The 22319-nt window shown below is 45.4% G+C and overlaps 1 protein-coding gene across 1 annotated transcript; it reads left to right on the forward strand.

Moving 5' to 3' along the window:
• Nucleotides 1-20266: 20266 nt before the first annotated feature.
• LOC125518196 (uncharacterized) lies at nt 20267-21472 on the forward strand. The gene has a single exon (XM_048683116.2). The coding sequence runs from the start codon at nt 20267-20269 to the stop codon at nt 21470-21472; it is 1206 nt and encodes a 401-aa protein (XP_048539073.2).
• The last annotated feature ends 847 nt before the right edge of the window (nt 21473-22319 follow it).

Here is a 22319-nt window from a genome sequence, read left to right on the forward strand (position 1 = left end):
GCCATGTTTTGCATCCAAAATAGGTGTAGTCGTCTGAATTGTATAATTTTGCATGGAAAATATAACCATGCTCGGTCTTCAAATAAACTTTCATTACCTCCATAGTATGACTGAAACCTATCTTATCCAATACAAAAACTCTTGCATGGCAGGGGATACGCTAGTAGAATAGTAAAAAAAATAAGTTGAAGCAAATGAAGCAGATGTCATGCTTAATTACGAAAAAAGACTTGTCGTTGTGACTTACTGTATCCACTTCAAAGTTCTCGTCCAGCTTGATGCTGAAGCGCCTATCATCATCTAGGAAGATTCCGTCGCACAGGCCGCGCTCGTCTTCGCAGTATTTCCAAATACCGAAATCCTTTTTGTCATCAAACATTTCCTATGTTCATAGTTAAAACATTAATTGAAAATCGATAGAAGACAACTACCAGGATACTCAACACACAAATCTGGGGCACTCGATATTTCCTACATATTCTGGCAAAAGTCATGCCAAAATTCACGGAAAAATCCGGCATGACCTTTGCTAAAATAGGATATATCGAGCGCCTGAAATTTGCCGGAACGGAAATGAATCAACACTCTGGAAAAACATAGGCCACTCGGAGGTGTAACCTGCAAACATGACCGGCCACTTGGATATTGAGCAACACAAGATATACATTTCAAAATATCTTATAAGACTCAAATTAGCATGCATTCAATAAGAAAAAGTAAATCATCTCATGCGTCCGTACATCGTTGAATATTATCACTAATACATCCCGAATAGTGTCATACATATAACATAACTAGTACAACTAAAACCCTAGCACACGACGGGTATCGGCGCGGGCGGTGGACACCCACAGAGAAGGAACCATCACGGGATCATAGCTCCAGTGAGATCCCTGGAGAACCTATGCTCCAACACAAACAAGTAGCGACGGACATGCGCGTCCTCCTCACTGACACGGTGGCGCACCACCTCCGCGGAGTCCTCGAGCCTCTGGACCGTCACTGGCCCACGTGACCGCCACCAAAGAAGGTTCGGGTCAACGACAGGCTGGCTCCTCACCAACCTGCGCCCCCCAGTAGGTAGCGCCTCCCAGTACAACCCCGGCGGAGCCCAGTCCCGGACATGGCCCATCTGGTCAAGCAAGTGTCATCCTCCGCCGACTCGACGACGAGGATGCGGGATAGGCATCGTCCACGTCGATGCGGGAAAATTGCTTTAACTAAAAAAATAGCAACAAGTTCTTACTAACTAGTTCTATTAATTCAACTAGTTCTTACTAAAAATAAACTTACCATAAATAAAAATATTCTAGTACCTAATTAGTACCTAGTTCTTACTAACTAATTAGTACCTAAGAACTACTGCCCTAATTACCATCTAATTTGATGAACCTATAGGGATGGAAAGTGGTAGCGGATATTCCAATTATCCAACTATAAAGTGAAATAAGTGGTCAAATTTTACTCGTTTTACGATTCATCTTAGAAATTTGATTCGTTTCCACCCTTACATGAATCCTAACTCATTTGAGCCGCATCCGCATCCGATTCGTTTCCACCCTAACTAATTTGATGGAGGTAGAAACCCTAGGCAGAGGTAGGGGAGAGGGATGAGCAGGCGTGCTCACCTCGGGTGCCTGCGACGAGGGAGGGGCAGGCGGCGTCGAGGTCGTGGTCGAGGCTCCTGGGCGGCGTTGAGGTCGGGGGGGCGGGGGCGGCGTCCGGGGCGGCGTTGAGGTCGGTGTCGGGGGCGTCGTCCCGGGCGGCGTTGAGGTCGGGGGCGGGGCCGACGTTGAATCTGGGGTCGGGGGCGGCGTGGGGAGAGCGCGCGACGGCAGAGGGGCGATGGCGGCGGCGAGAGTGGAGTTGATTTGGGGGATGAAGTGGCCGTGGGGAAGGACGAACCGCGTGGTTAAGTCAGAAGTACCAGTAGCGCGTTCCAGAAAGGGCGCTGCTGCTACGTTAGCTACAGCGCGTTCTGGAATACACGCTGCAGCTATAGCGATTAGCAGTAGCGCTGGGCCATTATACGCGCTACTGCTAGGTTGGGCTAGCCATGTGCGCCCAGTTCAAACGTAGCAGCAACGCTTTTCGCTAGTACGCGCTACTGCTAAAGTCATAGCAGTAGCGCGGTTTATTTATGCGCGCTGCTGCTACTTGATTTTGTACATCGCTACTGGTAAAATTCTGTGTATAGGCTTTTCCCTAGTAGTGTTGGTTAGCATGCTTGAAGTATTATTATTTTTATGTCAATATTAAACTTCTATCTAGAATCTTTCGGATCTAAAAATTCATGCTGCAATAAAGAGAAATACATTGAAAATTATATTAGGTAGCATTCCACATCAAAAATTCTGTTTTTATCATTTACCTACTCGAGGACGAGCAGGAATTAAGCTTGGGGATGCTTGGTACGTCTCCAACGTATCTATAATTTTTGATTGTTCCATACTATTATATTATCTGTTTTGGATGTTTATGGGCTTTATTATGCACTTCTATATTATTTTTTGGACTAACCGATTAACCGAAAGCTAGTGCAAATTGTTGTTTTTTTGCCTATTTTAGTGTTTCGCAGAAAAGCAATATCAAACGGAATCCAAACAGAATGAAACCTTCGCAAGGATCTTTTTTGGAACAAACGCAATCCAGGAGACTTGGAGTAGACTTCAAGGAAGCAGGGAGGTGGCCACGAGGTAGGGCGGCGCGCCCCTACCCTCGTGGGCCCCTCGCAGCTCCACCAACCTACTTCTTTCGCCTATATATATACTCTCATACCCTTAAAACATCGAGGGGAGCCATGAAATCACTTTTTCACCGCCGCAACCTTCTGTACCCGTGAGATCCCAACTGGGGACCTTTTTCGGTGATCTATCGGAGGGGATTCGATCACAGAGGGCTTCTACATCAACACCATAGCCTCTCCGATGATGTGTGAGTAGTTTACCATAGACCTTCGGGTCCATAGTTATTAGCTAGATGGCTTCTTCTCTCTCTTTGGATCTCAATACAAAGTTCTCCTCGATGTTCTTGGAGATCTATTCGATGTAATTCTTTTTGTCATGTGTTTGCCGAGATCCGATGAATTGTGGGTTTATGATTAAGATTATCTATGAACAATATTTGATTCTTCTCTGAATTCTTATAAGCATGATTTGATATCTTTGCAAGTCTATTCGATTTATCAGTTTGGTTGGACTACTAGATTGATCTTTCTTGCAATGGGAGAAGTGCTTAGCTTTGGGTTCAATCTTGCAGTGTCCTTTCCCAATGACAGTAGGGGCAGCAAGGCACGTATTGTATTGTTGCCATTGAGGATAAAAAGATGGGGTTTATATCATATTTCTTGAGTTTATCCCTCTACATCATCTCATCTTGCCTAATGCGCTACTCTGTTCTCGTGAACTTAATACACTAGATACATGCTGGATAGCGATCGATGTGTGGAGTAATAGTAGTAGATGCAGAACCGTTTCGGTCTACTTGACACGGACGTGATGCCTATGTTCATGATCATGCCTAGATATCATCATAACTATGCGCTTTTCTATCAATTACTCGGCAGTAATTTCTTCACCCACAGTAATATATGCTATCTTGAGAGAAGCCACTAGTGAAACCTATGGCCCCTGGGTCTACTTTAAATCATATAAGTTTCCGGTCTACAATCCTAGTTTACTATTTATTTTGCAATCTTTACTTTTCAATCTATACAACAAAAATACCAAAAATATTTATCTTATTATCTCCATCAGATCTCACTTTCGTAAGTGACCGTGAATGGATTGACAACCCCTTTATCGCGTTGGTTGTGAGGTTCTTGTTTGTTTGTGCAGGTACTAGGTGACTTGCGTGTGGTCTCCTACTGGATTGATACCTTGGTTCTAAAAAACTGAGGGAAATACTTATTCTACTTTGCTGCATCACTCTTTCCTCTTCAATGGAAAACCATAGTGCAAGTGGGAGACTGAAGGAAATAATCCCTTGAGGCAATAATAAAGTTATTATTTATATTTCCTTATATCATGAATAATGTTTATTATTCATGCTAGAATTGTATTAACCGGAAACTTAGTACGTGTGTGAATACATAGACAAACAGAGTGTCCCTAGTATGCCTCTACTTGACTAGCTCGTTAATCAAAGATGGTTAGGTTTCCTAGCCATGGATATGTGTTGTCATTTGATGAACGGGATCACATAATTAGAAAATGATGTGATGGACTAGACCCATCCGCTAGCTTAGCACTATGATCGTTTAGTTTATTGCTATTGCTTTCTTCATAATATATACATGTTCCTATGACTATGAGATTATGCAACTCCCGAATACCGAAGGAACACCTTGTGTGCTATCAAACATCACAACGTAACTGGGTGACTATAAAGATGCTCTACATGTGTCTCCGATGGTTTTTGTTGAGTTGGCATAGATCGATGTTAGGATTTGTCACTACGTGTATCGGAGATGTATTTCTGGGCCCTCTTGATAATGCACATCACTATGAGCCTTGCAAGCAATGTGACTAATGAGTTAGTCACGGGATGATGCATTACGAAACGAGTAAAGGAACTTGCGGTGACGAGATTGAACTAGGTATGATGATAGCGACGATCGTATCTCGGGCAAGTAGCATACTGATGATAAAGGGAACAACGTATGTTGTTGTGCGGTTTGACCGATAAAGATCTTCGTAGAATATGTAGGAACCAATATGAGCATCCAGGTTCCGCTATTGGTTATTGACCGGAGATATGTTTCGGTCATGTCTACATAGTTCTTGAACCTGTAGGGTCCACACGCTTAACGTTCGATGATGATATGTATTATGAGTTATGTGATTTGATGTACCGAAGGTTGTTCGGAGTCCCGGATGAGATCATGGACATGAGAGGAGTCTCGAAATGTTCGAGACATAAAGATTGATATATTGGAAGGTTATATTCGGTCACCGGAATGGTTCCGAAGTGTATCGGGTATTTTTCGGAGTACTGGGAGGTTACCGGAACCCCCCGGGGGATTAATGGGCCACAATGGGCCTTAGTCGGGAAGAGAGAGGGCTGGCCAGAGGTGGTGCCCCCCTTGCCCAGTCTAAATTGGACAAGGGGAAGGGCCCCCCCCCCTCCTTCCTTCTCTTCTCTCCTCTTTCCCTTCTTCTCCTTCTTGGAATAGGAAACGGGGAAACCTACTCCTACTGGGAGTAGGATTCCTCCCCCCTTGGCGCGCCCCTTGTGGCCGGCCGGCCTCCTCCTCCCCTCCTTTATATACGGGGGAGGGGGTGAGGGAGTCTTGGATTAGGGGGTGTCCAGATGGCCGGACTATACCTTCAGCCGGACTCCTGGACTATGAAGATACAAGATTGAAGACTTCGTCCCGTGTCCGGAAGGAACTTTCCTTGGCGTGGAAGGCAAGCTTGGCGATACGGATATGGTGATCTCCTACCATTGTAACCGACTTTGTGTAACCCTAACACTCTCCGGTGTCTATATAAACCGGAGGGTTTTAGTCCGTAGGACAACATACAGAACAACAATCATACCATAGGCTAGCTTCTAGGGTTTAGCCTCTCCAATCTCGTGGTAGATCTACTCTTGGCGATACGGATATGGCAGGACGTAGGGTTTTACCTCCATCGAGAGGGCCCGAACCTGGGTAAAACTTCGTGTCCCTTGCCTCCTATTACCATCCGGCCTAGACGAACAGTTCGGGACCCCCTACCCGAGATCCGCCGGTTTTGACACCGACATTGGTGCTTTCATTGAGAGTTCCTCTGTGTCGTCGCCGTCAGGCTTGATGGCTCCTATGATCATCAATGGCAATGCAGTCCAGGGTGAGACCTTCCTCCCCGGACAGATCTTCGTCTTCGGTGGCTTTGCACTGCAGGCCAATTCACTTGGCCATCTGGAGCAGATCGAAAGCTATGCCCCTGGCCGTCAGGTCAGATTTGGAAGCTTAAACTACACGGCTGACATCCGCGAGGACTTGATCTTCGACGGATTTGAGCCACTGCCGAGCGCGCCGCACTGTCACGACGAGCATGATCTAGCTCTGCCACCGAACAGTGCCCTGGAGGCCGCACCCGCATCGGCTTCGACCCTTAATTCGGAGCCAACTGCGCCGATCGAGGATGGGTGGTCGGATGCCGCCTCGGGGGCTGCGATCCCAACGGCAATCGAGCCGAACACCAGCCCCGCACTCTGCGAGACTCGTGACTCCAAGGAGCCGGACTCCTCTCCGGACTCCGAACCCTCCGCGCCCCTGCCGATCGAATCCGATTGGGCGCCGATCATGGAGTTTACTACCACGGACATCTTTCAGCACTCGCCTTTCGTTGATATTCTGAAGACACTGAAGTCTCTCTCTTTATCAGGAGAGCCCTGGCCGGACTACGGTCAGCGAGATTGGGATACAGACGATGAAGAAATTCAAAGCCCACCCACCACCCACTTTGTAGCCACTATCGACGATTTAACCGACATGCTCGACTTCGACTCCGAAGACATCGACGGTATGGACGTCGATGAAGGAGACGATGAAGAACCAGCGCCTATTGGGCCCTGGAATGCCACCTCGTCATATAACGTATACATGGTGGACGCACCAAAAGATGACGACGAGGAGCGGAAGGACGCACCGAAGGCTTGTTCCCTCGAAAAGCAGTCAAAGCGGCGACGCAAGCGCCGCCCCAAATCCCGCCTCGATAGAAATAGCGATCACACAGACCCAGCGCTGGAGCAGGGCGAACCGCTGCCGGACAACGGCAATCCGAATAATCAAACCGAACAAACAAATCCTATCAAGGATAATGGTCCGGACGACATAACGCCGGACAGGCACCCGGAGCAGCAAAATGCCCGTAAAAGGCTTGTTGCCACCGCGAGGAGTCTTAAAAAGTAGAAGCAAAGGCTGAAGGCCACACAAGACACACTCCAAATCAGATGGAGTAAAATAGTAAACACTGCAGCAAGGCATACGAGGGAACAACAGACCATGGGGTCTAGATTGAGGACTACATCCTTCATATCCGTATGGCTCGAGGAGATGATCTCCACACCATCAAGTACTTACCCCTCAAGCTCAAAGGGCCAGCTCGTCACTGGCTCAAAGGCCTCCCCGAAAGCTCCATTGGAAGTTGGGAAGAGCTCGAAGATGAGTTTCGGGCAAATTTTCAAGGGACTTATGTCCGACCTCCGGATGCGGATGATTTGAGTCATATAACTCAACAGCCTGGAGAGTCAGCCCGAAAACTTTGGAACAGGTTTCTTACTAAAAAGAACCAGATTGTCGACTGTCCGGACGCCGAAGCCTTGGCAGCTTTCAAGCATAGCGTCCGAGACGAATGGCTCGCCAGACACCTCGGCCAAAATAAGCCGAGAACGATGGCCGCATTAACAAGCCTCATGACCCGCTTTTGCGCGGGTGAGGACAGCTGGCTAGCCAGATGCAGCACCAGCGACCCCAGTACATCTGAAGTTAGAGATGGAAACGGGAAATCACGGCGCAACAGCAATAACAAAGGCCGGAATAAAGAAGACAACATGAAGGACACGGCAGTAAATGCCGGATTCAAAAGCTCTCGGCCAGGTCAAAAGCCGCCCCCCTAAAGGCTCCAGGGATGAACTGTCTAGCCTCAACAAAATTCTGGACCAAGTATGTCAGATCCATAGTACCCCTGGTAAACTTGCTAATCATACCCACAGAGAATGTTGGGTCTTCAAGCAGTCCGGCAAGCTCAACGCCGTACACAAGGGGGAGGATACACCAAGTGAAGACGAGGACGAGCCCCCAAGCAAGACACGGGGGAACAAAAGAAATTTCCACCAGAAGTCAAAACAGTAAATGTGTTACACGTGATCAAGGGAAAAAACAACGCGGCACTCCCAGGAAAATATACCCAAGTGCATATCACCGCGAAGTCCTGCCACTGGTCGTCTCAACCGATCACTTTCGACCATCGCGATTACTCAGCAAGTATCCGACACGCAGGATGGGCTGCCCTGGTATTAGACCCAGTAATTGGCGGATATCACTTCACACGAGTCTTGATGGATGACGGCAGTAGCCTAAACCTAATATATCAGGATATAATCCACGGGATGGGGTTAGACCCAACACAAATTCGCCATAGAAATACTACCTTTAAAGGAGTAATGCCAGGCCCAGGGGCTCGTTGTACGGGCTCCCTCCTACTACAAGTTATATTCGGCTCCCCCAATAACTTCCGTCGCGAGCATTTAACTTTCTACATCGCTCCGTTTCAAAGTGGCTATCAAGCACTACTCGGACGCGAAGCTTTCGCTCGCTTTAATGCAATACCACACTACGCCTCCCTCACACTCAAGATGCCCGGTCCACGTAGCATCATTACAGTGCACGGAAATATCAAGCGATCTCTGCGCGCCGAAGAGAGTGAGGCTGCCTTGGCAGTCGCACACTAAAGGCGCCCGGACCAGCGAAAGCATCCAATAGGTCGTCAAGACCTCAGACACAACTAATTGAGTCTGGCTCCACTACTTATACCGAATAAATGGTCACACCCCTATTTGTCAATACAAGGGGCTCAACACACGCAGACAAGTGGCAATTTCTTCTCATCTTGAATTACACATGGTTTCTTTAACAAACTATCTTTTTGCACGACAACTTTTTCACCTAAATTCCTCTCTTTTACAGACAATCATCGTGCTACACCCGTCCAGGATATGGCACAACGGAGACACAGGCGCAGTCGTACAGCAGGGACCCGCTCCAAGGATTCTTTTTAGATTAAGACCCTGCGTAAACCTTTTTTACTATCTCTTGTTGATACATATCCACCGTTGAGAAGGATGCTGACGTCTTGGCATGTGGCCACGCCAGAACAATGCACGTACCTGGACACAAGGGGCTTCTTACAAAGGCCATTATTTAGGCCCGGTTTATACCACAAAGACCGAATACCTTAGGGAGTGTTCGGCGTCGCGAGTTTGGCCCTATATGCATCAGCTCCGAATCATTGTCTTTGGTCAAATGTTGGGTTTGCCCGGCTCCTGTGTTTTGGTGCCTTACGTTCCGCTTTACCGGCTAAGGTAGCACCGGGAGAACTACTGCGATTGTGCCCTGGTTCACCCGGATGAGCACCTCAGTAGAGAAAGCCGAAAACTGACTGTCATGATATAGCGTGAGACTGGTCAACCACTCGATGACCTGTGGGAATGTTAGGATTCCTCCGCCTTAACGAAGGGCCGTTTTCGGGCCAGGCATGTACGCACCCCGAGAACGGGAGAGTGCGGAGCCACCAGGGGCTATCTAGTAGCCCCACTATCAAACTCCTATGGCTAAGTGAAAGTGCTAAAGCATTATAGTCTGGTTGCCTCGCTCGCTCCGCTATCACCTCCTTAATAGGACCAAGACGTTGGGTTAAGTGTGAACGCGTGTTTTTGCGAGCACCTCCGCATTATATGCGTGGAGGTTGAAGCCGACGACTGCAATCTTTCAGGTTATACACATGTATACATAAACGGCCGCCCAGGAGGCATCATATTACTTTCAGGCAAAAGTATAAAAATAGCCTTATGAAAATTTATAAAAGCATTTCGCTTACAATGAAATTACATATCACTCAAACATAATATTTTTTGAGCACTGGGTCTCTATCAAACGAGCACCTTCAAGAACTTCTTCAAAGTAGTGCTCAGCAGCCCTTCGACCTATGGCCGAATCCCGCGCTGCAACAGTGGTAGCATCCATCTCCGCCCAGTATGCTTTAACACGGGCAAAGGCCATCCATGCGCCCTCTATGCACGCTGACCTCTTCATCGCATTAATGCGCGGCACCACGTCAAGGAACTGTTGCACCAAGCTGAAATAGCTGTTCGGTTTTGACCTTTCCGGCCATAGTTGATCCACAACAGACCTCATGGAGAGCACGGACAACCTATTTAGTTCGGCACATTCGGCTAATTGGTCAGTCAATGAAAGTGGACGCTCGGGAGAATGGAATTGTCTCCAAAACAGCTGGTCTACTTCACGGTCCGTCTGACCGTGGAAGTACTTGGCCGCATCGGTAGCGCTCGCCGCCTAATCCATATACACATCCTCCGAACTCCACAGCCGATCCAGAGGGGCATACAGTGGATCTCCGAACTTCCTCCGTAACATAAAGGATTTCCCAGCTACAATATCCCCGGCTTCCCGCAGCTCCTCCTTCTTTGCCCTCATAGCAGAGCGGAGGTCTTTTTTCGTCGCAGCAGCCTTCTCAAGGTCCGATGCCTTCGCTTGGTTTTCCTTTTCAAGAACCCGGCAACGGTCGGCGGCGGCTTTTAATTCTATGGCCATCTGCCATCTTCTCTCGGCTCTCGCCATGCGCGGCCTTCTCGGCTCGCAACTCTTCGGCCGCCTTCAAAGCAGCCGCATTACCCAACCTCGCTTGTTCCTTGGCTCGGGCAAGTTCTGCTCGCAAGGCTTCAACAGTGGCAGCTCTATCTGCAGTCACAACATATTAAAGATACTGGCATCATGCTGCTCTTCCTATGTGGCGTTTACCAGATAATGACATTTACCCTGTGCCTCGTCAAGCCTTTTGTTAACAAGCTCGATGTCGGCGTCTGCCGCATCCAACTGCCGTTCTAAATGGGCAAACTCGCTAGTCCGGCTAGCCACCGGAGCTTCCATCACCTGCACATAGAGGCAGTATGGTTATTACCTGGGAATATGATCCTCTGTTCGTCGTCGTTTCCGACGACAACCAGAGTCTCAGGGGATACTATGTCCACGGGGCACACCTAGCATGTGCGGGACTACCATACATTCTTTTACGTACCTCAAAGCCTGTTAGTAGACTTATAAAAGCTTCATGCAATCCGCTTTCGGCGGACGATATTCTCTCCATCACCGTATTCATCAGCACACGGTGTTCATCTGAGATGGCCGCTCGCCCCACCAACTCCCTTAGAACATTCGATCGCACACTAGACGGTGCTGGACTCTTTTGTCTGCTCTCTTCGGGAGCCGGACACTGGGAGCTTCGGGGGTCAATGGGATTATCTTCCGGCCTCACCGGACTCGGAGAGGCCCTCCGCGACGACACTTCATGGTCGCCCACTTCCGGAGCGGAGGAGGCGTTTCGCTCTCCATCATCTCTGGAAGAAAATCCCCCGAAGACGAGCTCATTTGAGAAGGGCTAAGTCCCGAACTGCAAAGATATATGCGGTGGTTATTTTCTCAGAAGAAAAAGATGGTATATCTGTACTATTAAAGTATTTCGGGTCACTTACGACTCGCGGGAGAATTGATCCCCCCGCGGACTTTATGCGGCAACAGCGCCCCCCAAGGTAGGACGCTCTGTGGGAGACTTCTTCTCCCGTTTGGAAGCTTCGGCTTCCGAATCCCCGGGCGCAGTCCTTTTCCTCTTCTGGTCGTCTTCCTTCATGGAGACGCTCGCTCCCTCGGTTAGAATGGGCAGCGTTGGGGGCCCGCGTCCGCCCGTATTATCCTCCACAGTATCTTCCTTCAAGGGCTCCGGGCAAGGTGTGGTCTGGAGCATCTTTTACAATACCGGATTTTCCAAACCCTCAGGGAGGGGGGCGAACACCGAATCAACTTCGCCTTTGTTAGACAGTCCTGGTCAAAAAGCAAACTCTCAGAAATAACTTCGTAACAAAGGAGAGATAGTATGTTCGGCCGGAAGATGCCTTACCTGTTCGGCGGCGCGGTTACTACTCAGGCCCACGTCCTCGGTGATTTCCGGACACTCCACCTGAGGTCCGAAGAATGACTTGTACATCTCCTCGTGCGTCAGGCCGAGAAAATTTTGAATGACACGCGGTCCCTCGGGATTGAACTCCCACAGGCGAAGAGGCCGGCGTTTGCAAGGCTAGACTTGACGAACCAGCATAACATGTATTACTGCAACCAAACTGAAATCTCCATTGAAGAGATCTCGAATGCGGCTTTGCAGTATAGGCACGTCCTTGGCTGGACCCCAGCTCAGACCTCTGCTGATCCATGACATCGGTTGTGGTGGAGGGCCCGAGCAGAAAACAGGGGCGGCCGCCCACTTGGCACTTCTAGGAGCCGTTATGTAGAACCACTCCTGTTGCCACAATTCAGACACCTCTGGGATGGAACCTTTGGGCCACGGAGCTCCCGCCATCTTGCGTATTGAGGCACCTCCACACGCTGCATGTTGCCCCTCGATCATCTTCGACTTTACTTCAAAGGTCTTGAGCAATAGGCCAAAGTGAGGGGTAACCCGGAGGAAGGCCTCGCACACGACAATAAAAGTCGTGATATGAAGAAAGGAGTCTGGAGCTAGATCATGGAAGTCTAGCCCGTAATAAAACATCAAACCCCTGACGAAAGGATCCAGAGCAAGGCCTAGACCTCGGAGGAAGTGGGAGACGAACACGACGTTCTCGTTGGGTTCAGGGGTGGGGACGGCCTGCCCTCGGGGAGGCAGCCGATGCAAAATCTCGGCGGTCAGATATCTGGCCTCCCTCAACTTTTTGATGTCTTCTTCCGTGACGGAGGAAGGCACCCATCGGCCTTGAAGGCTAGATCCGGACATGACTGAAGGTTCGGAGCACCTGACCTGAACTTTGGGCGCTTGAGCTTGAGGTGGGGGAAGGATTCGATTGAGCACGGGAGGGAAAAATAAAAGCCTTGTCCCTTTATAAAGAGGGTGAATATCAAGCGTCCTCTCCGTGTCCGTTTGGACTTGCCTATAATCTAGGAATCCTAGAAGCGGTTGGGTTACCCATGCCCGTATTGATGAGAATCCCGGAATAAGGGGACACGATCTCTGCTTTAACAAGACGTGCCAAGGAAACCGCCTCGCATGACGCGCTGAGTTGGGATAATGAAACGACTCGGATAAAGGCTTGGCCGTGGTGTGTCACACTACGGAATACGTCAGTAGATTAGATTTGTGTAAATATTATTCTCTCTATGGCAATATGTGGAAATTTATTTTGCAGAGCCGGACACTATCTTTGTGTTCAAAATCTTCTATGAAGTACTTGGAGGAGGAACCCGCCTTGCAATGCCGAAGACAATCTGCGCGCCGAACTCGTCGTCATTGAATCCTGGTTCAGGGGCTACTGAGGGAGTCCTGGATTAGGGGATGGCCGGACTATACCTTCAGCCGGACTCCTAGACTATGAAGATACAAGATTGAAGACTTCGTCCCGTGTCCGGAAGGACCTTTCCTTCGCGTGGAAGGCAATCTTGGCGATACGGATATACAGATCTCCTACCATTGTAACCGACTTTGTGTAACCCTAACCCTCTCCGGTGTCTATATAAACCGGAGGGTTTTAGTCCGTAGGACAACATACAGAACAACAATCATACCATAGGCTAGCTTCTAGGGTTTAGCCTCTCCGATCTCGTGGTAGATCTACTCTTGTACTACCCATATCATCAATATTAATCAAGCAGGACGTAGGGTTTTACCTCCATCGAGAGGGCCCGAACCTGGGTAAAACTTCGTGTTCCTTGCCTCCTGTTACCATCCGGCCTAGACGCACAGTTTGGGACCCCCTACCCGAGATCCGCCGGTTTTGACACCGAGAGGGGGGCACCCCATAGACACACAAGTTAATCTTTAGCCATGTGCGGTGCACCCTCAACAGTTTTCCACCTTGGTCATATTGCCATAGTGCTTAGGCGAAGCCCTGCGTTGGTAACTCCATCTTCACCGTCAACACACCGTCGTGTTGAACTCACCCTCGGCCTCAGCTGGATCAAGAGTACGAGGGACATAACCGAGCTGAACGTGTGCAGATCACGGAGGTGTCGTGCGTTCGGTACTTGATCGGTTGGATCACGAAGACGTTCGACTACATCAACCACGTTACTAAACGCTTCCGCTTTCGGTCTACGACGGTACGTAGACACACTCTGCCCTCTCGTTGATATGCATCTCCTAGATAGATCTTGCGTGATCGTAGGAATTTTTTTGAAATACTGCGTTCCCCAACAATAAATACTTTGTGTTAAGAAGACAGAGTATAACAAGACTATATGATTTTGTATGGATAGCTTTCTTTAGCCTTGATATTTTCAAAGACATGCATGATTGTTTGTTGGGATGCCTGAGTATTAATGTCTTTATGTCAAATTATAGACTATTGCTTTGAATCACTTATGTCTTAATATTCATGCCGTGATTAGACATATGATCAAGTTTATGCTAGGTAGCATTCCACATCAAAAATTATCTTTTTTATCATTTAACTACTCAAGGACGAGCAAGAATTAAGACTGGGGATGCTGATATGTCTCCGTTGTATCTATAATTTTTGATTGTTTCATGCCAATATTATACAACTTTCAAATATTTTTGGCAACATTTAATATGATTTATTGGACTAACCTATTGATCCAGTGCCCAATGTTAGTTCCTGTTTGTTGCATGTTTTTTGTTTCACAGAAAATCCGTATCAAACGAAGTCCAAACGCGATAAAATTTCACGAAGAATTATTTAGGAATCAATGCAAACGGTGGCCCACAGTGACCACCACCCACCAGGGCGCGCCGAGCACCCACCGAGGTGTCTTATGCCCTCCTCATAAGTCGGTTGGGGCCCTTCTACGGGCACAAAAAATATAATTTATGGAGAAAAAAATCGTGTAAAAATTTCTGCGCAATCGGAGTTACGGATCTCCGGGAATTTAAGAAACGGCGAAGGGCCAGATCTGGGGAACGCGAAACAGAAGAGAACAGAGAGGGAGATCCAATCTCGGAGGGGCTCCCGCCCCTCCGCCACCATGGAAGCCATAGACCAGAGGGGGAACTCTCCTCCCATCTAGGGGGAGGCCAAGGAATAAGAAGAAGTAGGGGGCTCTCTCCCCCTCTCTCGCGGTGGCGCTGGAGTGCCGCCGGGGCAAGGATCATGACGACGATCTACATCAACAATCTTGCTACCGTCAACACCAACTCCTCCCCCTCTATGTAGCGGTGTAACACCTCTTCTCCCCACTGTAATATCTACTTAAACATGGTGCTCAACTCCATATATTATTTCCCAATTATCTATGGTTATCCTATGATGTTTGAGTAGATTCATTTTGTCATGTTGGGTTAATCGTGATCTTGGTGGTATGATTGTATATTTTATCTATGGTCATGTCCTACAGTACCCCCCGTGTCACGCAAATGGAGGGGCCCCCGTTGTAAGGTGTTGCAATATGTTCCTGGTTTGCTTATTGTCAGTGTTGCGGGGGTGACGGCAGCCTAAACGCGGATAAGTGGGTTATGGCGTATGGGAGTAAAGAGAACTTGATACTTAATGCTATGGTTGTATTTGACGACCTTAATGATCTTTAGTAGTTGCGGATGCTTGGTCCAATCATAAGTGCATATGATCCAAGTGGAGAAAGTATGTTAGCTCATGCCTCTCCCTCATATAAAATTACAAGAATGATTACTGGTACTTGTTATCGATTGCCTAGGGACAAATAAACTTCTTATTGACAAAAGCTATCCACTTTTATTACCTTCCAATTTATTTATAGTTTTATTCTCACAAAGTACTCGTAGTTTTATTCTTGCAAAATTGTTCCATACTTGTTTTAGGTAAAGCAAATGTCAAGTGTGCGTAGAGTTGTATCGGTGGTCGATAGAACTTGAGGGAATATTTGTTCTGCCTTTAGCTCCTCGTTGGGTTCGACACTCTTATTTATTGAAAAAGGCTACAAACGATCCCCTATACTTATGGGTTATCAATGCCTCTGAGTGAATCAAGTTCACCGCTTCTCACTCATGTTATTCGTCACCGTTTTTACACTAGTTGACAAAAAGGGGGAGAATTACATCGAGTTTTGATGCATTTTCTCTTTTGCATTCCGTTGGTTTTGTTTCACGTGTCTTTTGAAAACTTATGCATTAAAGACTATCTGTTCTGTGTTGTAAAACTTCTATGTTGTAATGTTAATAACCCCGCCTGCTGCACTATCTTTCTTGAAGCATTTGTTTTGCTGGTGGAATTATTATCAGAAGATATGAATGATTGCACTACAATCCCGATGGATTATATATTATCAGTGCGAATCATTATATTGAATGATTGAAATTTCCTCCATATACTTCAGTAAATTGAAGGAGAATTTTATTTTAGATCTATATCCCTGCATACATCTAGGGGGGTATACTGCATCATCGAGCCAAGTAACGCTAATTCACTCTTGTTCGAATTACTTTTTACTTATCTATCTTCACTTTGGTGATTGTCTGTTTGTCAACAACCGTCCAAAAAGGGGAAGATTGTTGGTGCAATGATAGGCCCCTTATGTTTTGGAGTTTGTTGACATAAACACTATGGGACTTATGTGTTTGCTAATGCACATAGACAAACAGGTCCCTGAGATATCGAGGAGTTTGATGCAAACGACGAAGATAATCTCCCCGCACTGCAGCGAAGGTTATCACCAAAGATTATGATAACAAGAGTGACCCCTCAAAAATTTCTAAAGTGAAGCAATTAGTTCGGTGTATGTCCGAGGAAAATGACTGCATCTGAGGAGATTGAAGACGAAGTGAAGATGTAGCATTTGTTTCGTTGTTCTTCTTCTCTTTATTGAGTCATAGGACCATCGTACTATTAAGAGGGGTGTATCGTTTGAAACTTTGAATCTCTGATGCTATGAAAATTGCGAGAGAAATCTCTTTTTGTTCTGAGCAAATGCTTGCCGGGAAGAGACTGTGATCTTCTTCGCTGTGAGAGATTTGTCTCAGACTGAGGAGTTAACATTACTTGTTCCTCAAGTTATGTTACTGTTGCTCCCAAATCTGACCGTTGTGTAACGTGTCGGTTGGCCATTGGCTAGACAACATGTCTAAAATGATCATTTCCCATCCGAGAAGGCTGCAACTATTAATAGCCTCCCCACGTCGGCTTTTCCGGTGGCTCTCCATTTGAATCTGAGAAGATTGTTGAGCAACCCCCTCTCCGAGCGATTTGAGTTTAAAATCCACCGAGAGAAAAAACCCTTGAGCCAAAGAATTATATAGTGGTTCAGCATCACTAGAATCTAAGTCTATTATGCTCCTCCTATTACTCTTGAGAGGTGCAAACGCTTTAGACGGTTAGGTGTCATATTCTTCAGAGACCAAGAGTGATTGTGGTTCTCGAAGAAGAAGTCTGTAAAGGTTCGGAGATCACCTCAAGTATCTACCATGAGTAATCGACATTGGTTGACGAAGCAATTGTCAAGGATAATAGGGTGAAGAGAGTTTATCTTCCATGGTAAGTCACATCCCCTCCAACCAGACGTAGTCCTTGTGCAGAAGGATGAACTTGTCGAACAAATACCCTGTCTCCATCGAGCACCGCTGATTATCTCTGTTACCCATATTTTCATTTTATATGTTCTCCTTCATATGATATGTCTCGACGCATGTTTAGTTTCCATTCGGTTATTAGTTTTAGCTCTTTGTAGTTTGTTTTTCATTCGCTCCGCTGCTGGGTTATGAGAGTTTTGAGTTCTCCGAAGAAAATTTAAGAACTCCAATTCACACCCCCTCTGGTACACATACTTCATTCCTACAGAACCTTGTACCTCCATAGATTGATACCTTGGTTTTTCAATGAGGGAAAAGTCTTGCCACTAGCTACAGACTCCTGCACTTGGGAGCCTAACTTGTTGTTAGGCTATACACCTAGCAGCAAGCAACGCACACCACTCAGTATATTGATCTTCCATCTAAACTAGCAATTGTATGGAGTAATGAATCATGGAGCAATATAGATCTATAAAAAGTCCATGCAACATGTATAATCTGATTAAATAGTAAGTATTTATCACATAGCAAGAAGATTCTATATAATATTACATTATATGGATCACAAGCATGTTAGCAAATTCATGTGATCTTTGTGAGACATTGGAGATAAGATGCCGCATAGTTACGTCTACTAACTAGTTTTCTAGGAGATGGACTACTCATACCTCATCAAGGGAGCATGAGAGATCATTGGTTCATGAAGATGGTGATAAGTTTCCCCTCCACCAGAGTACCGAAATAGAGTTGCTGATGAATTTCGCCTCGAATCAATGTGGCGGTGGAAAAAATTTGTAGATAATTTGAGCGAGGGTTTTTACACAATATATAGATATGGGCATGAGACTCAAGAGGAAGGACTCCTATGGAGCCCATGCGTCGCAGGGCATGCCCTAGCCCTATGTCACACGAACCCCATAGACCCCTACCTACATATTTTGGAACATGCCCTCTCCACTAAATAAATGACCTCTAAATTTGTTTGACTTCTAGAAGGTTCTAGTACCTAGAGACACAAAGACATGTAACTCGTCTCTTTGATAAATTATTAATAGATTAGTGCACAAAAAATAAAAAATTCTTACTCCTATAAGAAAATGACATGGAAACTTCAAAATTACATATGTTTAGGATGTAGCAGAGACCCTCCCGAGGCACACCCGTCCCACCTTTGCATGGATTTATCATGGGAGTTATTATTTACATGATGTTTACTTAATTTTATGAATTTTGAAAGATTCTTGAAATCATAGTCACACAAAAGGGAAACCTACCTTCTGGCTTTAGTAGTAACTTAGTACAAAATATAAATATTAAGCAAAAAATGGAATTTGATTTTAAAATAAATCAATGTGTCTAGGGTGTATTGGTTTAGAAATGAAGGTGGATGGAATTTAAGGGGCGAATGCAATTCTAGGAGCAAGATAGATGATCTGGGGTGATGAGAGGTAAGGTCGTTAGAAGATGGAAAAGTGGATAGTTGATACTTTTTACAGCGTGCCTCATGTGTGCATGGGTGTTCCACACGAGCATGCCATAACTTACCAATGTGTGGGGTCAATGATGCCAATTGGCAGGAGCAACCATAGTTCTCTATTCCGAGGGAGCTTAGGGATTGAAGGGAAAGGTAGAGTAACATGACTTTCTTATGTACTTGTACATACTAGTTTCTCCCAATATCTCATAATCCTTCCATCCAGCGATTTGGTGCAGAATTCCAAATGTTCGTTTTCTGAATATTTAGGGCGGGTTTTTAAAGCATACACATAACTCATGTCTCGCATGCTGTGTCACCCCTGATCAACTTCCGACAATTTAGCACTTTGTTTTGCACGTATGTTTAGTATCAAGCATGAATGTAGGACATTACTCATATGGATGTATGCAAATGCAAGACATCATGGATTATTAGCAATTATTGTGCATGCAGTGCAAAATACGGACGAGAGAAATTGATCTCATACATGGCATGACAAGGTGGGCCATGTTATTAAGAATTAATGGAGAGGGAGGAGAGTAGCATATATAGGCGCTACATCTTCTAAAAAAAATAATAGTTGCTACATGCAAGATTTTCAAGGGTCCAAAATAAATTTGAGCTATGAAATTAAGCAAGTTAGTAGGCCAATTTTGTAACCCCAATATGAGCCAGCTTTCCCGCTAGAACCTTGGCACGGGGTACTTTAAAATTCGAACCTATAAACTCAGCTGGAGAGAGTAGGTTATTTTCTATTGAAGGCGCAAAAGTCCATTCTTTCACAACATATTATGGATTAAATGACTACTACTAGAGAAAACAACTACTAGTAGAGGTTTTGGATGTAACAAATTTGCTCGTTGAATTATTTAAATGTAATGTAATTGTTGGAACACATTTAATAATAAAAAGCATTTTGTCACAATGGTGGTATCCATAGAAATAAAACTTAGTAGGATTTAACTCGTCGTTAATTTACAATGCTAATGGGTGAGGATGTGTATGTAATCAGATATCAATGATTTAGTGGTTCTAATCTTCTAATTTGTTTAGAAGTTTTTGAATGGTTCTAAATAAGGATATAGATACACACATATAGTAACATACGCGGCAATTCAAAAGAATGATATTAATGTACGCATATATGGATACTTGACCAAAAATCAATTCTATACAAAACTAGCATGTTTATAAATTTGTAATATGTTAATGCCTACTACAGATTTACATGATCCACTCTACTCAAACATTAATGGATATATATCAATTGCTACTAAATTTGGATGTATGGATTAGGATGAAATTTTATTATCATTCATATTATGCAAAAGTATCATGATCACAAATATTTCTCATACACCATTCTATTAATGCCTCTGACAAGTAGACCCACCATGGGCATAGGAAGATGGAACTTTTGTATTATTAGTAAAACTCTCTTTTGGAGAATGGAAGGGTCCTTGGGGCGTTCACAACCCTTCCCTTCTATATAAGGGGGGTACATCTCCACATATCTCCCACCAATATGTCGTTAGTCAACAGCTTTAGCAAATCTCAAGCATTTTGTAGATCCTTGTGGTTCCTATTTCTAGTAGTAAGTTTCTTTGTCGTTATAGGAGTTACTATGCCAAAGAAGGATAGGCGCTCAGCTATCACGTACATCAATGATGACAAAGAGCGTGATTTCACATTCTCCAAGCGATGTGGCGGTTTGTTTAAGGTCGCTGCTGACCTCTCTGCCGTCACTAGTGCTAGGGTTGCTATCGTCGTAGAGAAGGAAAATGAGAAGATGCATTCCTTTGGGATGCCATTTGCTGACCCCATTGTTGATGCTTTCCTAGCATGTGCACCACTGGCAATTCCACTTGCCGATGAGGCAACGACTACTAGGATTGCACAACTACAAGGTGAGGTGGCTCGGCTAGATATGCATTGCATGACAGAGTTTAAGGAAAACCAACTCTCCATCAAGCATATGAAACAAATCCTGGAGCAACACCCAGGTACGGTGGCAAACCTTATCTTCTCGAGGGAAGAAGAACTCGGTCCCGAAGATCTAAAAAATCTATCCAATGAAATCTCTCGTGTCCATGAGGAAATTGGACACCAGTTGCCACCATTGCATTATGGCCACAAGGCCATGACTAGTGGTGCAAGCATGATACAAAATATGCCACCATCAAGTGGTCCACCATCGAATCACATGAAGACTGTCCCTTCATCAGCGCACTCACCGTGGGCTCACCATCTGCCACAACACCAGATGCCTTCGTCTCCACCACCACCAGGGCAGATTGTGGCACCACAGGTTCCTCAGGAACCATCAATGTTCCACCCTGCACCATCTTCTTCAGTGCCACAGATTGCTTCCCAGCTACAAACCACATCTAATCAGGCACTTGAGCTACCTCCCCCACTAGATATAAGCGTCAACGACTATGTAAGTTCTTCCAACCCAGTGAACCCACAACTAAACAATGCAAACCCAAACTCAACAACTGGGTATAATTTGGTGGCCTCTCCACTTTTGGTCAACTCTGGCGGCAATGATTTGATCGTCAATGACCCATTTGGGTATGAATCATGGGGTCATGGCCTATCGGATCAACCATTCTACAATGGATTTCTAGAGATGGGTGCTTACATGGGCTATAATGGTGCCGATGTAGGACAATCTTCTGTGGGAAATGGTGGATGGATTGATGCGCCGCCGGAATCTTCTTCTAGCTAGACGCTAGTTATCATTGCCATTTTAGTTCTATATTGAAATAAAATTTAGTTACATTTCCATTTGGAAATTTGTAATCATATGGACAATTTACTGAGTCCGCTCGAGGCAATAATATACATGTTCAATGATCGAGGTGTTGGACCATGAAGATTTTTTTTATCTATGCGTCGCATTGTGTTTTCATTATAGTCAAAAAATTTGATTTTTCTTGTTGGCATGTTCTGCATCTTACAGAAGAAGGAATATAAACATGGGTTTAGAATTTCTAGGTATTATGTGTCGCATAGTGTTTTCATTATTGTCAAATATTTTTATTTTCTCGGTCAATGTTATGCATGTTAAAGATGAATGATGTGAACATGGATTTAGAATAATGGCCATGTTAGTTTATTGTGATTCAACCATTAGTAACTCAATAGAAAATAGGAGTTATGCTTATTAAATAAACCAAAAATGGTCCAAATTCCTGCTATGATCAATTCCTCGATGGTATAAGACCATCAACAACAATAACAACTCGATATGAGATCTATAATACCTAAATAGTTCATCCCACTACCATATTTCTCTTGACATACAACCTATCGACATAATAAACATCCCACAAAAGCCATGTCTGAAAAAAACAAACAAATCATGCGATAAAACTTGTATTTAGTACGCAGCCATCCCTGGGTCGTTTGATCTTCTGACTATATAACCACCGAGGAAGCCAAAGAGGCTTAATGCATATAACACGGTTGTTTGATCTACACGCCCTCCTATTCTGATTCGAGACATCACTTCCAAAATCAAGCTTCGATGTGGGCCACTCATTACTAGGACCATGCCAAGATGGAGCTCGATG

The sequence above is a fragment of the Triticum urartu genome, chromosome 7A (assembly GCF_056163025.1).
Source record: "Triticum urartu cultivar PI428250 chromosome 7A, HENAU_Tu73, whole genome shotgun sequence".
Lineage (NCBI taxonomy): Eukaryota > Viridiplantae > Streptophyta > Magnoliopsida > Poales > Poaceae > Triticum > Triticum urartu.